Below are 17,046 nucleotides of genomic sequence, written 5' to 3' on the forward strand. Positions count from 1 at the left end.
GCCCCAACTCAACCTCCATCAGGAACTAATTAGAAACTGCCCTGGGGTGCCACACGTCCCTGCTTAAGCGCTTTCACTTAGGTTACGAGTCTTCTGGCTTTACCTCTGCCACCAGAAAGCTGTGTGACAGGCAAGTCCCTTAGCCCCTCTGAGATAAAATAGGGATAATAGCACTGGCCCTGTCTAGTTCATCGTGGCGGGGGTGGGGAGGGTCGCAGGGATCAAATCATAGGTAAAAGTACTTTTGGAAAACGTAACATGCCTGAAGAAATGTGGCTAATGAAAGCTCTTCTAAAAGACTCCCACCTGGGCGAGACCCCCACCCCCACCCCCGCCTTTGCCCTCTCGTCCTGGGCGGGGTTGGCTGCCTGTGGCTGGAGACCCACAGCCACGCCGTGCCCAGCAGTACCTGGCAGAGAGCCCTGCTTAGCAGATATGTGTTGATCATTGACTGGTTTGGGGATTAAATGTTTCTGCCTTCCTCCCCGTGAAACACTGGAGCTGTTTCCCTGGCCCTCTCCCACTGCCAGCCAGGAGGGCCATCCAGCACATCCTCAGCAGCCACCACCTCAAGTGTTGGGGGCTCAGGAGGTGGTGCCGGTCTTCCCTGCCACTGAGACCCAGGCTCTCCTGTGGAAGCACAGGCTGGGAATGGAGAGGACTTGCTTCCGGCCACACAACCAGGAAGTGAGGGGGTCCCCACACTTCACCCAGGGGCCGGGAGGGTGTCTCTGCAACTCGCGTGGCTGCTGGTGGTGCCCTCTCCTCCCCAAACAACGCTGAGCACAGGCTTTCTTTGATACCCTTGCCGAGAGCCCTGCTAGCGGCCTGGGGTGCCAGAGACCAGCTCCTTCCAGGTCTGTATCTCCCTCCCGTCGGCTGGGTTGTCTCCCATCCCTGCTAATGCTCCCATGATGCCGTCCCTTCATCTCAAGCAGACTTCTCGCCCGGGCTCGGCCAGTCACAGCCAGCACCCTGCCATCACCCCCCTGCATCCTGGACAACCAGCCCTCGCTCCTAATTGCGTGCACTTTTCCTGGTTCTCTGGACGGTGAAAACATTTGGCCTTTCCTGACAATCGGCTGTCTCTGTGTGGTTGGCATACAGTGAGATTGTATAAAGGTCATCATCTGCCTTACTGTGGAAACTTCTGGAGGACCAGAATCAGGCCGATGTAGTTTTCCGTTCCGTTGGGTGTCCACTACATGCTAAGCATGGTTCCAGGTAAATGAGGAGCATTCCTTCCTTACTCCTGTCAAACATCCTGGGTGGTAAGGGCCCTGGTCCCACGTTACTGGGGAGGACACGCACTCTGAGGTCGCACGGCACCCAGGGTGGAAGTGAGCTTTGCCCAGCCCAGCCTGTGGAAAAGCTCATGCTCCATCAGTGTGTCCTCTCTCCCTATGGTGAGCGCGTCACCAAACAGGACACGACTGCCAGTGACTGGCGGAGCAGTGACCGCCCCTTGCCCTTGAGCACACTCACACATGCGGCTGTGCCCCAGCTTAAGAGCAGCTGCTCCGCCACGTCACGTCTCCCGCCAGCTCATCCCGATGCCCCCACGTAGAGGTGAGCTCCTGAGAAGAGCTGTCTACACCCGCCATCCCCACTTCACTCTCTTCCCCTTCCTGCGAGGCGCTCTAGCCCACCTTTCATCCACACCACCTCTCCAGAGTGTTGCCAAGCTATCGCAGATCTCCACGTCACCTGGTCCCGAGTGGCTCCTCAGTTCCCATCCGCTCAGCCTCTCAGCAGCACTGCCCCCTGCTCACCCCTCCTCCGGGAGCCACTGCCATCGGCCGCCCCGGGACGCCGACCCTTTTGGTTCCCCTGCTCGCGGCTGGCCCCCCATCCTCTGTTGGGTCCCGCCGCCCCACCAGGCTCAGTCTCCTGCCTCTTCCTGTCTACGCTGACCTCAGCCTCCCTGCTTTGAACACCGTTCACGGCCGTGATGGCTCCTGAAGTTTTGGCCCCTCCCTCCTCCTCTCCCTAAACTGTCCAACCGCCTCGTTGGCATTTCTGCTTCGAGGCCCAACAGGCTCCTTGAACTCCAGCATAACACTCGTAACACCGGGCTCCCGGTTCCATGCCCAGCGCCATCTCTCCACAGTCTCCCTGTCAGGGGGAAGTGGCTCCATTCTTCCAAGTGCTGGAAGCCTTCATGATGTTCCATGATGTTCCTTCTTCTCACACCACCGACCCACCAGCAACTCCTGCGGGCTCTACTTCAAAAATGGGTCCAGAACCTGCTCGCTTCCACCACCTTCACCGCTGGCACCCTGATCCACATTACCCTCCCCTCCCCCACTGAGGACTGCCGCAGTCTCTTCATCTGGTCCTTGCCCCAAAGCCCCTCCTCCACATACACCCTTCACCGAGGCCTTGGCAAGGTCAGCAGATGCTGTCACTCCTCCGAGGGCTTCTGTCTCACTGAGTCACGGCCCAAGCGTCCACGGTGACCGATGAGACCCGTCTCATTGGCCGTCCTTCTTGCCTACTCTGTGCTATGTTGGCCTCCTTGCCCTGCCCCTGCCTCCTCTGGGCCTGACTCGCTTTCTTTCCTACCTTGAAAGGTCACACACACATGCGGGAGCACATGCACACACGTTTACACGTTTGTTACCTGTCTCCCCCCACTAAAATAGAAGCTCTGTGAGGCCAGGGACTTGTTTGCTACTGTATTTCCAGCACAGGCACTTCGCTGGCGCTCAGGACATCACTCCTGGTTGAGTAAATACATTGGAACTCAGAGTGCAGGTTCCCAAACTCCATACCCCACAGCATCTCAAGCCCAGGAGGAGAGACGGGCTTGTGGCCAGGGGAGCCGTCTGCTCCTTGTCTCCCGGAGGTGTGCGTTGTCCTGCACACGAAGGCCCTGAGGTACGGGGACTCTGAGGCCAGACGGCAGAGCAGGACGCATGTGGCTGACATGGAGGCATCATGCCAGAGCACTGCTGACCAGCTGGTCGCTGCCAGAGAGGGATTAATAATAATCCCTACCATTCATCCAGAGCATTCCAGTGTACGAAGTGCTGTCACAGCCGATACTGAACCCGGGCCACACAACTGCCAGGAGGTGGGCAGAGCGAGCACCGGGGTCCCCATTATACCGATGACAGCTCTGAGGTTAAGTGTCTGGCCCACGGCTGCACAAGAAGTGGCCAAGCCGGGCCCTGAGCCAGGCGTCCCCACACGGCACCGGAGCTGTATGCTGCCCAGAGCGATCTTTATCAAGTGAAAGTTCTACAGCAGGTGGACATATTTCGACCCTCCGAATAAACTACTGAGTAAAAAAAAAAACCCACAAATCATTTATTCTTTGGTTGTCTACACAGACACTTAAATACCGTAGTGCTGTCATGTGGCTGCCTGTGCAGGCCTCCAGGGGTGGCTCGGGGCCTGTGTCCCGAGCCCACAGCCGGGTCCAGAGGAGAGAGGACCGTCCTGCCATGTCCACTTCGGGGAGCAGTAGCACCGTGCGGACGGCCGTGAGCAGGGTCCCGTTGGCCAGGCAGCAGGCGGAACCTTCTCACTGCTCCGCAGCCCCCAGGGGCCGGCCGGTCCAGGGTGCAGGACGTTTACTCCAGGTGGGTCTGGCCACCCACCCACAGTGAGCCGGACGCCGTCAGAGCTCATCCCTGCGCCCCGCCTCACCACCAGAGAGAGACTCCTCGACGGGCTGGGGGGGCCCCTCCTGGGGGAGGACCACCTCTTCGGGGTTGAAGAGCATCTTCACCAGGTCATCCGCCTGCACCCTGTCCTACAAGGACAGACCCGCCTATTCAGAGAGGCCTCGGGACCAGGCACTCCCCTCTCTCAGGCGCTACTCGCCCGAGAACAAGAAAGTCTTCCTCCCTGGCTTCTGAGCTCCCCTCCTTCCCAACAGCTCCTCCTCTCTGGGCGGACAGCTGGGGTGCTGCCCAGCCAGGGAGTCAAGCACCACGATCGTCCCCGATCCTGGCATCCCTGACCTACAGCCCCGTTTACAAGTAAGGAAGAAGGGCCGGGGAGGACAAGGAGACGTGGCCACGGTGACACATCGCTGGAGGGAGGGGCCTCTGTGGACTCAAGGCCTGGGACTCTTGTCATGTCTAAGCCACTGGCAATGAGACGGGAAGGTGGGAGCAGAACCCGAGCCCTTCCAGGAACAGACCACAGCGGTACCAAGTGCTCTCACCCGCTCGCTGTGCCGGGCGTCCAACGTGAACCACAGGGCGATGGCACAGCGCTGGCCTCTGGTGACAGCCCTCACTCCGTGCGGGTTTTCGGTGCCTGAAGAGAACCCCACAGCCCTTCCACACTGGGGCTGTACTTCTGCCTGAAGGAGACACAAAGTGTGGGGTGGTGGGGTGGTACATGGGATGGAGACTGTAACCTGTCTTCAGAAGGGACACGGGATCATCAGGGTCCGGGATCAAGGGTGGTTCCTCAGCCTGGTTTCCCAAAGACCAGAGCTGGAGAGGTGGCCATTCAGAGGAGTAGGTGACACATCTCAAAGCCCCCACCCCCCGCGTCCCCCCCCCGCCCCCCCCACCCCCCCTCGGCTTGAGGAGGGGAGCCCTGGCCGCTGGGCCCATGGCGCTTTGGGCGTTTCTGTCTCCCAGGGATGGGGACAAGGGCATACTCACTGTCACAGTCTTGGCGTCTAGTTCAGTGAAATAGAAGGTTCCTCCATCGAAGTCTCCATTTAGATAAAGAATAGCACTGGGAACAACAGACAGTGTCTTGCCAAGGGCCTCCTCCTCCTCCCCCCCTCCCTTCCCCTCCCTTCCCTGCCCTTCCCTTCACTTCTCCTCCCTCAACAACCCACAGCTCCAGTTCCTTCATCTCCAGGTGCTCTCAACCAGCAGCTGGAGGATGGCTTCATGGAAAGAGAGCCTTCTAGACCCTTCTCTGAAGCCTCAAACATGACCCCAGCCTTCCCACCCCTCTACCCTCACTCCAGAGAATCCGCTGTCCTTCTCATGACACCACACTGGAATGACTCCCTAACTGACCTCCTAGCCAGAGGGCGTGGGGATAGGGATTGCATTCTGGGGACAGCTGGGCCCACAGCTCCGTGTGTGTGTGTGTGTGTGTGTGTGTGTGTGTGTTTGTGTTGGGGAGGGGGACAGCTGTCACCTGTAGTCCCGGAAGGTGTAGGCGGGGGGCTCCTTGATGCATACGAGGGCCTCGGCGTTCAGGATGCAGTTGTCCACGTGGACTGGGTGGCTGCTGTCCTTCCTCTCAGCCTGTGCCTCTGGGGCCGGGGTAACGCACATTAACGCGGGGACACCTCAGGAGACACTGCAGCTCTCCTGTTGGCATGGGGGGGTACTTCCCCAAATGTGTCTGGGTCTATGGAAATGGCCAATGAACTAGGGGGCTCTCTGGCTCAGCCACCAGCCCAGAGGCCAGGACAAATCTGCAGGTTTCCCAGGAAGGTTCTTGGTGGGGCAAACAGGTGCAGCAAGTAGGGTCAGGAGGCTCTAACCAAGGGGCAGGTTCTGGGCTGAGCTGCACGACCCCAGCTTTCTGGCTACAATACAAAACAGGAACCCCCAGGTAAGTAAAAATGAGGAGTCAGGAGGGTGGTAGGATGCAGGCAGGGTACGGTGAGACTCCATATGCAGTGGGAGACAAGGTGAGGACGGCATGGAGGGGGAACAGGTAGGAGCAAAGGTAAAGAGTTAGCAGGGTGCCTGGGTGGCTCAGTCAGTTGAGCGTCTGACTTTGGCTCAGGTCATGATCTCACGGTTAGTGGGTTCGAGCCCTGCGTGGGGCTCTGTGTTGACAGCTCAGAGCCTGGAGCTTGCTTCAGATTCTATGTCTCCCTCTCCCTCTCTCTCAATCAATCAATCAATCAATCAATCAATCAAAAGGTAAAGAGGTAGTCTCAGTAGGGCTTTGCAGGTGGAGGAGCCATGCAGGAGGAAGGTCGTGAAAGAGAGCAGACGGCACGTACTCTAGGACACCAGGCAAGCGCGCACATCACACAGAGCCATTGCCCCCAGCGCAAATGTCTGGCATGCCCTGAGCAGGCTGGTGGCCCTGTCAGGTCACCATAGATTCCTCCTACTTGTCCCCACCTGTGCAGCCAGTCATCAGGCCCTGTCCCTCCACCTCCTACACCCCCCTCTCGTCTTCCCTTCTCTTTACTCCCAACACCACCTGCCAGCTCTAGGCCTTTGTCCTCACCCACCCAGGTCACGGCTGACCGGCTTTCCTCCCTCTGGCTTGATCCATGCCCTCCGAATCTCTCAACACAAAGCAGCGAAACTAACCTTGTAAAAAAGAGGTCTCACTGAGTCCTTCCTGCTTGATGACTCTTCCCAGCTTCCCACTGCCCATGCCCCCAGCTTGGGATGCCGTGACACATATAGTTGTGTATCTGACACATTCCTTTGGGTGTGTCCAGATTTTGATAGAAATCCAAACCTTCCGGGGGAGAGTAAAGCTCTCTAATCCCTACCACCTAGCCACAGTGCATCAGTGCGGAGAGCCTCTGAAGGCTGTGGCACGACAGATCTAGCTGTAGGCCACGTGTGACCCCCGGTCCCCTCCACGGGCACTGGCCATCCCTCACCCCTCCTCAGGACAGCAAAAGGGATAGAAGAGAGGGCGAGCGGGCAAGGAATGACCTTGAATGTGCTCTGACTTGGTTTTTGTTTTGTTTTAAAGATTTTATTTTTAAGTAATCTCTACACCCACTGTGGGGCTTGAACTTACAATCAAGAGCTGCATGCTTGGGGTTCCTGGGAGGCTCAGTCAGTTAAGCATCTGACTTTGGCTTAGGTCACGATCTCATGGTTTGTGAGTTCAAGCCCCGCATTGGGTGAGCTTGAGTTTTGGGCTCTGCGCTGACAGTGCGGAGTGTATGTGGGATTTTCTCTCCCTCTGGGATTCTCCTCTCTCCCTCTCTCTGCCCCTCCCTCACTTGTGCACTCTTTCTTTCTCTCAAAAAAAAAAAAAAAAAAAAAGAGTTGTACGCTCTGACTGAGCCAGCTGGGTGCTCCTTAATCTTCCTTGATTTATAAAATTAGATCTCTCACAGATTTGGTATTTAACAGGTGGTGACGGAGAACTTGCGACTTAGCTCATGATTGATCTACACACCTGTACGTCCAACACCACTGCTGAGAACCAATGGCCTACAGGATGAAAACCAAGTCCTGAATGTAGTTCTCCATAATCTGGCTTCTGAAGGCCTCCCCAGTCTTATCTGACTACCCCAACTTCACCCCCACTCCCCAGAAACGGCCACTTTCTTAGCCCCATCACCAGGTTGTCCAATGCCTGCCCTCGTTTGCACATGCTGTTCTCTCTGGCTTAAACAACCTCTCATCACCTGCGCACTCCACAGCTCCTATTCATCCTGCACAACTGTCATCACCTCCTCCGGGAAGCCCTCCTGTCCTCCCAGTTGACTGTAACTTCCTGGGCTGCACTGATCGCACTGGGCTGCCACTTTCTGGTTCCCCAACTAGGATGAAAAGGACCTTGTCCTGTTCCTCCCCACGTCCTCGGCACCAATGCCAGGGCACAGAGCGTGTGCAGTGAGAGCGGCAGGGATGGAGAAGGCCCACCTTCGATGGCGGTGCGGCACACCAGGTGGGAGTAGGAGAAGTAGAGGGGGGTGTCCAGGCGGAAGTAGGACTCCATGACGCGCCGCACCTTCTCGGTCACGTTGTAGTACAGGTGGGCGCTCTGCAGGGGAACCTTCCCTTCCTGTCCCAGCTGCCAAGGAGACCAGTGGTCGGCTGCCCTGAACGCCCGTCTGTGGGCTGACGGGACCCACTGAGGCAACAGGCCCCCCTCCCTGTCCCTCGCCCAAAGTGCCAACGCTGCACCCATGCACAACGGCCCCCCAGTGTTACACCCGCCCCTCCTCCACCCTTCTCTTTATGAACAGTTTGTGCAGCCCTTCAGAAAGCACTCTCCCGGCTCTGGACACCGGTCAGTCTTGCTGCCTCGCTCTGATCACACTGAGTTTACTAGCCAGGACTCAACAGTCCACCTCCCTCAACTTAATTCATCCTGTGACAGGCAGACACCTTCACCTTTCCTGCCTCCACCCCCAACTCTCCCCTCTCCCAAAGCCTGAGCGTCCCCTCTTCCCATCCCCCACACTCTAGAACACTGAGTATTGGTTTTACCTTGAGGGCCTTGAAGACAGTGACTCCATAGAACTTTTCACTGGGGGTGTGTGGGGAGGTCTGACCCCGGTAGCCATCTCCTGAGGTCGCTGCTGCCTACAAGGCCCAAAACACAGGACGTAGACAGGGCAGCTGGGGTGGTTAAGGGTGAGCAGTGAGGGGCACTGGTGCAGAGGAGGCTGGGCCTTGGGGTGAAGGTGCGGTCACCGGGTTTCCCTTACATTCGTAAGTCTCTGCAGCTCTCGGCACTCATCATCGGAGATGACACCATCCATCACCACCCTCTGGGAACCATTCAAGACTTTGGAGTTCATGGTGAGACTGATGCCTTCGTAGAGCAGGGGGCCACCTGCAAAGCAGTCATGAGACTGGGCTGAGACCTGCAGCAGTTCTGTCCAGACACTCTCCATTGGATGGGGATAGAAATTCCAGGTGTTTCCAGGTCACCAGAGAAACCTCCTACTCGGTCACTTCCAAAGGTGGGGTGGCCAGGAGGACAGAACTTGGAGCTGACAAGACAGAAGAGCCAAGCGCTAGTCCTGGCTCCCCTCCCAAACAGTTGTTGGTTCTTGGGCCTTTGCCAATAAGGAAACATCACCAACACATTCCTAAGACTATGAGCCCCAGAATCAGAAAGAACATGCTTATTAGCTGTGTGACCTTAGCAAGTTACTTAACCTCCCTGAGCTCTAATTTCCTCATCTAGAAAATAGCATCTACCTAAGTCTGATGCTTGTTTGATGTAAGAGAACAACAAGGCAAATTAAAAACCTAGCACAGGGGCGCCTGGGTGGTTCAGTCAGTTAAGCGTCTGACTTCAGCTCAGGTCATGATCTCACAGTTTGTGAGTTCAAGCCCTGCGTTGGGCTCTGTGCTGACAGCTCAGGGCCTGAAGCCAGCTTCTGATTCTGCATCTCCCTCTCTCTCTCTCTCTCTCTCTGCCCCTCCACCACTCACTCTGTCTCTCTCTCTCTCAAACATAAATTTTTTTTTAAAGGGGAGCGGCTAAATTAGCCGCCCTGTTTCAAAAAACAAAAACAAAAACAAAAAAACGAGCACAATCCCTGGCACATAGTTAATGCTCAAAACTTTAGTTCCCATCACATCATTGTCACCAGCAGCAGCGGTATTTATTTACAATGGGGACTTCCATCTGCCCAACCCACCCCCCCAGGCAGTTATGAGGATCCAAAGAAACAATAGAGTGAAAACAAAGGAATGCTGGGCCAATTCTTTTCATATGCTAATCTTGTTAAATTAACCACTGTCAACTTAAGCCACAGCGGAGCAAAGGCCAACCTTCTCTTCTATTTCTCGTGGCCTCCCTCCATGCTGGGGACCCACTGGAGATGCAATTCAATTCCATCTATTTACTGAGGCTGCACTGTGTGCCCGGCCCCCGCGAGGGTCTCACACCTGAAGGTGGCACCTCTTCCAACAATTATGCACATGGGCAGACCTCGTGCAAGCACAGAGAAGGCTGCCTAGGAAGCTCAAAAGGAAGACGGAGGGGATCCTCAGGGCTGGGAGTTTAAGAAAGGCTTTGTGGACAGAGATGATGGGCGGGCCCTGGGAGGAGGGACAGGCTGGCAGATGAACAGAAGGTATAAGCAGGGGAAGAGCTCAACATGAGGTGACAGGGGCAGGCAGGGTGGGTAGGGGCAAGGTCCTTGTATTTGGAAGACTGGTCTAGCCACGTGGCGGGGGAGGGGAAGGACAGACCAAGGAGGGACAGGAGTGCTCTGACAGCACCGGGGCCTGCAGCACCGGGAGAGGAGAGGCCTAGGGAGACAGGTGAGGAAAAGCAGTTTCAGTGCAGGTTGGAGGGGGCAGGCACGGGGGCAGAGCCCTCGGATCTGGAGGCTTGGTAACAGGGTACATGATGGAAGCGGTGTGGGGGGGGGGGGGGGACAGGATGAGGCCTGTGCTGTAAACACTGACTGCAGTGAGCTGAACCAGCATTGCAGTGACAACAGGAATCCTATCTCTTAACCAAAGACCAATCGTCAGTGCCCCTTCTGGGTGGAAGTCCTGGTGAGTTAAAAAGGGCACCAGGCGAGGCTAAGCCTGGCACAGGTCCTGGGGCTGGTCAGCTTGCGCAAGGACACCAGCTTGCTGTGTACATGATAGCCGCAGACCCCCAGGCTCTGACCTCTCACCTTCCCGGGTCAGCCTGCTCACATCCAGCGACTCCTTGGTCTTCTCCTCCACCAGGGTCTCAATCTCCTTCATGAGGTTTCCAATCTCCTGGGAGATGCGGACGGCTGTTTCCCTTTCGGACCTGTGAGCACGGCCACCCTGAGCACTGTGTTCTGGGGCCACCCTGGCTCCCACCCCAGCCTCCCAGCCTGGACCAGCCCACCCCCCTGCCAGGAGTTCACATCTGCCTGGGCTCAGGAAGCCTCGAGTGCCTCATCAGGCCGGTCCAGCCATGCAGTTTCTTCAGGGGCCTCACTTTTGTTTCTCTTGCAATCTTTTGGGAATCACCTCTTCTGGAGTCCATGAATCCTAAAAGCAGATCAGGAGAAAGATCAACACTGTAGAGCGACCTGCATCATCCTCCAAGGTCTCCGTGCGTAGATTAGGGCCTACGGGAGGACCCGCCTCATCGCCTGCCTCCTCTCAGGAGGTAAAGTGAGGTGTGGGAGCCGGAGTCACCCCTGGCTGCCCAGAACTCCCCTTTGTCTTCCTCTGCCTCTCGTCCACAGGTTTCACAGGTCCCATGTCTGGCTCAGGCCCCTGATGGTTTTTGCCTAGAGTCACACAGCTAGCCCCCTCACCCCCAGCTCCTGCATCCTGGCTCACCGGGTCAACAAAGGGAATTCCGAAAACATCGTAAGCGAAGAAGAGCAGTTCTTTCTCCAGCAGGCTGCGCTGTCGGTACTCCCGGGCACTCTGAGGAAAAGGAGTGGAAGGAAGGCCCTGGAACTCAGTCCTGTTAGCTCTGCAGCAGGGGTGCGGAGGGGGGAGTGCAACCCCACATTCTGCGCTGTTGCTCCCCGCGTGACCCGAGACTCCTCTCCCACTCCCACTAGTACTAGTGTGTCTGTTCTCCAGCACCTCTGTGCTCCGGGTTCCTCTGGCCTGGCGCAAGCAACGCCTCTGAGGGTGGCATAAGGCCCCCTGCCTCCCCCCATTAATCTCCGAGACAGGAAATCTGGTGATTCTCAGGAGATGGGGAAATATTCCTCAAAGAAGGAGAGTTCTTTCTGGACTTCCATAGGGGTTCAATGCTGAGGCAGGAGACCTCGGTGCTCCGTGACCCATGTGTTATCACTTAACCTTTACAGCCACCTTTGAAGTTGACAGTATTCATTTTAGAGACAAAGACGCTGAGGAGCAGAGGGGATATGTGACTTGTTTAAGGTGACACTATAGGAAATGGAGCAGGGACCGACATTCAGACCCAGGTCTTCCCAATCCTGAAGCCCACGTGATTTTGGTTAGGCCCCTGCCTCCTCTCAGACTCTGAGCAGACCGGATCCCTCCCGGGGTCCCACGGCTGCAGCTACAACAGCAGGGTCTGGCCTTCCAGCCCTACCCACACATGCTCACAGAGAGGGCTTACCCAGGGCAGAGAAACTAAGTACCTTCCAGGGTCACATCTCTCCCTAGGTGCCCTGCTAGCCACCAAGCAGCAGAAGGAGGAAAAAAAAAAAGAAAAAGAAGACACCATCAGTTGAAAGAAAAGATGAGGGGAGTAAGGAAAGTGTTAACAAGACATCAATGAGTTCTACATCATCTATCATATTTACCCAACGGGGAGATGGAAATTTTCTCCTAAGGAGTTTAAGTGGTTCACCAAGTTCTAGACACCCAGCTAGGTGCATTCTCCCATTTAACCCTCTCCCACAGCTCTATGAGGCTCCTAGGAAGCAAATCCCACTCCTATGTTTATTCACTCGGCAATGATTTGTGGAATATCAGCTATGAGACAGGAACTGTGCCAGCCCTGGGGTAACGCTGGGCCAGAACCGGGTCACCACCACCAGCCACAGGCCACTGTGCGAGTCAGCCCATCTCCTGGAGCCAGAATGTTCTCATCTGTAATGTGGGAGAATAGCGCCCCCTACCAGGGCTGCTGCGGTGATTAAATGAGATGATGGGTGTAAACCACACAGCACAGTGTGTGGCCTGGAACAGGGCTCAGCAAATGCTAGTTACCTTCTTTCCAGAAAGGAAAGTTCTAGTTAAAAGTGGTTTATTTTCTCCCTCTGCTCCAAACTCACTAATACGACTATAAGTGGAGGGAAAAGGGTCTTAACTGAACAAGACAAAGGCACCTGAAGCAGCACCCTCTCAAATGAGACGGTCCCCACCTAGTGGCCAAAGAGGACAACTACAAGGTCGGGTCTCCACAGGAGAGGGGATCGCAAGAGAAGGGTTATTTCTTTTTTTTTTTTTTTAATTTTTTTAACGTTTTATTTATTTTTGAGACAGGGAGAGACAGAGCACGAACAGGGGAGGGTCAGAGAGAGGGAGACACAGAATCTGAAACAGGCTCCAGGCTCTGAGCTGTCAGCACAGAGCCCAACGCGGGGCTCGAACTCATGGACCGTGAGATCATGACCTGAGCTGAAGTCCGCTGCTTAACCGACTGAGCCACCCAGGCGCCCCGAGAAGGGTTATTTCTATTAGAGACTTGGGATTCCAGAGCCAGGAAGGAAGAACCTTGCTTTTTTTCCTTCAGGGCAAGCTGGTGGCCCTACCTCACCATATGAGAATCAAATGAAACAAAAGCTGTGGAAGAATTTTTCAGACTAAATGCCATACACATCGGAAGAGTGGTTATTTTCAACAGTAAGCTCCGCAACAGCCACAATAGGAAGTTGGCTACTGCCTCATCCTCTGCCTCCTTCTCCTGGTGAACAGGGGAGAATTTAGCTACCTGGGGCTGGAGTACAGACAGGGCAGACCTGTGAGGAAAGTGCCCTGCTCCACCTGTATGTACCTGAGTTAGGTAGGCAGCACCACTCATGTGTCTCCAAAGCTGGAAGTTTTGTTCTAATTAGATGGGAAGATGGAGCAGTGAACCATTCTGCCATTGCCGCCTCCTATTCCACCTAGCGAGTTCCTTCCTCCAGCCACTGCCTCCCTCGGCCCAGCAGCCCCCCTCTGCCTTGCCACCGTAACCCTGTACTGGTCTCCTGCTTCTAGCTCCTTCCTGTTCTGAGCCTTGCACCGTTTCAGCTGGTCGGGCTACTGTTTAAATCCCTTCCCGCACCCACCACTGTCTGCTTTATGGAATAGAGGCCAAGGTCCTGGGAAGGCACTCAAGACCCTTCAAAATCTGACCCTCCCAGGCCTCGTTGTCTGTAACTCCCCAGTATCACCTTCCATTTATGTGGGGCAATCGTCCAGGTTGTTTGCACATGCTGTTCTTCATCTAAAAGGCCCTTCCTTGCCTCATTCACCTGCTGAAGGCTTTTAAAACCAAATGTCAACGGCACTTCCTCTTGTGAAGCCTTCCATGACTTGTCAGTCGATTATTTCCTTTTTTTTTTCAATTTGAGAGAGCGAGAGAGGGCACATCATCAGGGGAGAAGGGGAGAGGGAGAGAGAGAGAGAGGGAAAATTTGAAGCAGGGTCCACACTCTGCATGAAGCCCAATGCAGGTCTCGATGCCATGACCCTGGGATCATGACCTGAGCCAAAATCAAGAATCGGATGCTCAACGGACTGAGCCACCCAGGCGGCCCAGTCGATTATTTCTCTTCCATGATTCCACTACAGCTTGCATACGTATCCACTATTAGATTTACTACGGTAGTCTGTAAATTTTGGATTAAATGCCTTTCTGTATCATCAGTGCCCTAAGGTTGTGCTTTAGATGGCATTCAAGGGGCACTTGGGTGGCTCAGTCGGTTAAGTGTCTGACTTCAGTTCAGGTCATGATCTCACGGCTTGTGGGTTCGAGCCCCGCGTCAGGCTTTGTGCTGACAGCTCAGAGCCTGGACCCTGCTTCAGATTCTGTGCCTCCCTCTCTCTCTGCCCCTCCCCTGCTCGTGCTGTCTCTCTCTCTCAAAAATAAACACTAAAAAAATTTAGATGGCATTCAAAAAGACACGAAAGTAATACATTATAGTGACTCCAGCTCAGGTTATGATCTCACGGTTCATGGGACTGAGCCCCATGTTGGGCTCTGTGCTGACAGTGTGGAGACTGCTTGGGATTCTCTCTCCCTGCCTTTCCTCTCTCTCTCTGTCTCAAAATAAATAAATATTAAAAAAATTTTTTTTAATGTGTATTTATTTTGAGAGAGAGATACAGTGTGAGCAGGGGAGGGGCAGAGAGAGAGGGAAGCACAGAATCCGAAGCAGTCTCCGAGCTGTCAGCACAGAGCCCGACGTGGGGCTCAAACCCACGAACTGTGAGAGCATGACCTGAGCCAAAGTCGGACACTCAACCAACTGAGCCACCCAGGTGCCCCATCAAAATAAATAAATATTAAAAAAATCCCACATGTGTAGCTATAAGAAATCCACAAAGTGCCAACAGCCATAAATACAAACATTTTGGTCTCTCTCCCTACCCAGGACCTGTAGGCCCATTCCTTGGGGGTAATTTGATGAACAATTTCTCATCAATCTGTCTAAAAAGTATACAGTTTAAAAAATACCTATGTGTTTTAAAAAACACAAATAGGATAGAATATAACTACAGATCTCTTTTGTTTTCCTTACCTAAAACAGTCTCATGGAGACAATTTCACAGTGGTGCATAGTAATCTGCTCATGCAATAAAACAGGTGTCTTGTATACCATTGAACAGATGTACTGCCATTTACGTAGACAGTTCCCAAACGGACGGCACTTAGCGCGGTTCGATTGGTTGCTTTCAGTGGCAAGGTTCTGATGCGTATCTGTGCCCGTTTACCTCTGCATACCAGGGCAACTCTGCTGCGGGCCAAATCTCTGGCGGTAGAATCACCAGTTAAACGAACAGTCCCACCGACAGTCCCGCCAGCGGCGCGGGAGTGTGCTTGCTTTTGCACCCCCTACATTTGTCCCAGAGATTTGGTGCATAAGCAAATGGGTTGCCTCTAGAGTAACAGTAGCTTTTGGCATCTGTTTGAAAAACTGGTCCAAAGTTACTTTTTCACAGTATGTAGACAGGGTTTGTTTGAGAGGAGCCAGCAGGACACAGGCGACAGGCTCGCCGTCCTAAGTCTCACTCATTCTCCTGTTCTGAAACCAAGGATCGCTCCTGCAGTGATAGGCCACCCCCTGTTTCAAGAGATGGCTGAGGTAAGAGGTGAGGAAACCGGCCACTGGCTGCTTGTGTCATATACCATCAGTAAGGCCCTCGTGATGCTACCTGTCCACAAAACATCTGGGAGATACTTGTGCCTGTTGGCTTACAAAGTGCATTTATACTCAGTATGTCATTTGACCCTCACGCCCATCTTGTGTTAAAGAAAGAGTAAGAACCACAATCCCATTCTATGGAAGGAAAACCCGAGACTCAGAGGGGCCATGCCATGTGCCTGAGATCATGGCAGAACACGACATGCAGAAGTTTATACAGCTAGTAACTAGAGGAGCAGGTGCTTGAGCCCAGACTAGTGACTTCAAATCCAACTCACCGTTCTGGGCTCAAGAAGAGGGTCCAGGGCGTGTACAAGGCGTATGTGAAAATATCAAGGATCATAGTATCACATTTCACTAAGTTTAAAAACAGAACTTTTGGGGCGCCTGGGTGGCTCAGTCGGTTAAGCGGCCGACTTCAGCTCAGGTCATGATCTCACGGCCAGTGAGTTTGAGCCCCGCGTCGGGCTCTGTGCTGACAGCTCAGAGCCTGGAGCCTGTTTCAGATTCTGTGTCTCCCTCTCTCTCTGCCCCCCCCCCCACCCCGTTCATGCTCTGTCTCTCTCTGTCTCAAAAATAAATAAATGTTTAAAAAAAAAAAAACAGAGAACTTTCTATGTTTCTAAGTGCAAAAATAATACCATTCGCTGAAGGGAATTTAGAAAATATAAATGGGCAAGATACAAACATCACCCATATTCCACCACCTAGAAATAATCCACCACCTAGAAATGACCACTGAACATGTCAGAGAGTTTCACTTTGGTCACTGGGTCTGCTTGGGAGGGAGTCGGGCATAGTGCTGAGAGAGGGAGAGCTCAGCTCACACAATGGCAGAAAGAAGGGACAGGGAGGAAACGGAGGCAAGAAAATAGGTGAGTGAAAAAAGAGTTTAGCTTGAAGTAAAAAAACGATAGATGTTGGCCAAACAGTATCAAGTCTCAAAGCAGAGGTGCCAAGAAAGGGGAAAAGGGTGCCCGCACTGCAATTCTGTTTTTCTTTTACGACTCAGACAACAGACTTCGGGGCCCCGATCGCACCGAGAGAGGCTGTTCCCTTGTTCCTGAGTGACAAGTACGTTAGTGCCCTCACACCTCCCTGTCCAAGCAGTGCCAGACCGCAACCCCCCACCCCCTTCTGCCCTTTGGTCTGGGTTCGGCTCGCAGCTGCCAGAACTAAGGCAATCTCTCACCTCACGGGGGCCAATGGATCTGGCTGGTTCTTCTCCAAGCATGGCTGTGTAGTAGGCCAGATTCTGGTTCATCACCTCATCGTTGGGGAAGAAGAGGAGGTAGGTCTTGGCACATTCAATAGCCTGTGTATAATTCCCAACTGCAGAGCAAAAAAAGAGACGGCTGGGAAGATTAGACATCCTGGGTACCAAGAACCACTGATGCCGAGTCTCAGTGCAGCTCGAGGCGGTGATGACACACAAGATGGCCCTGCTACCTAACACAGCTGCTTGATCTGAGGGGGAAATTGTAGAATAAGAACAGAAGTTACATAAATACAGAATATAGAATTGATTTAAGATGCTCAACATCCTCAGGCCTGCCTAATGTTTAAAAAAATTTTTTTTAAATGTTTTTTTTTTTTTTTTTTTT

At 54.0% G+C, this 17,046-nt stretch overlaps 1 protein-coding gene across 1 annotated transcript in view; it reads right to left on the reverse strand.

Annotated features, from left to right (window-relative positions):
- Positions 1-3,297: 3,297 nt before the first annotated feature.
- Positions 3,298-17,046, reverse strand: part of P3H1 (prolyl 3-hydroxylase 1) — a 20,740-nt gene continuing 6,991 nt past the window's right edge. The window contains exons 5-15 of the mRNA XM_086716670.1: positions 16,635-16,774; positions 10,941-11,030; positions 10,591-10,643; positions 10,295-10,416; positions 8,357-8,484; positions 8,136-8,231; positions 7,566-7,716; positions 5,122-5,239; positions 4,629-4,704; positions 4,178-4,318; positions 3,298-3,760 (exon numbers count right to left, since the gene is read on the reverse strand). Coding sequence (XP_086572796.1) covers positions 3,626-3,760; positions 4,178-4,318; positions 4,629-4,704; positions 5,122-5,239; positions 7,566-7,716; positions 8,136-8,231; positions 8,357-8,484; positions 10,295-10,416; positions 10,591-10,643; positions 10,941-11,030; positions 16,635-16,774 — 1,250 coding nt within the window. The 3' untranslated portion in view covers positions 3,298-3,625. The remainder of the gene's footprint in view (positions 3,761-4,177; positions 4,319-4,628; positions 4,705-5,121; positions 5,240-7,565; positions 7,717-8,135; positions 8,232-8,356; positions 8,485-10,294; positions 10,417-10,590; positions 10,644-10,940; positions 11,031-16,634; positions 16,775-17,046) is intronic.

This window comes from Puma concolor, chromosome C1 (genome assembly GCF_028749965.1).
Source record: "Puma concolor isolate L17-30 chromosome C1, mPumCon1.1.hap2, whole genome shotgun sequence".
In the NCBI taxonomy this organism is placed as follows: Eukaryota; Metazoa; Chordata; class Mammalia; order Carnivora; family Felidae; genus Puma; species Puma concolor.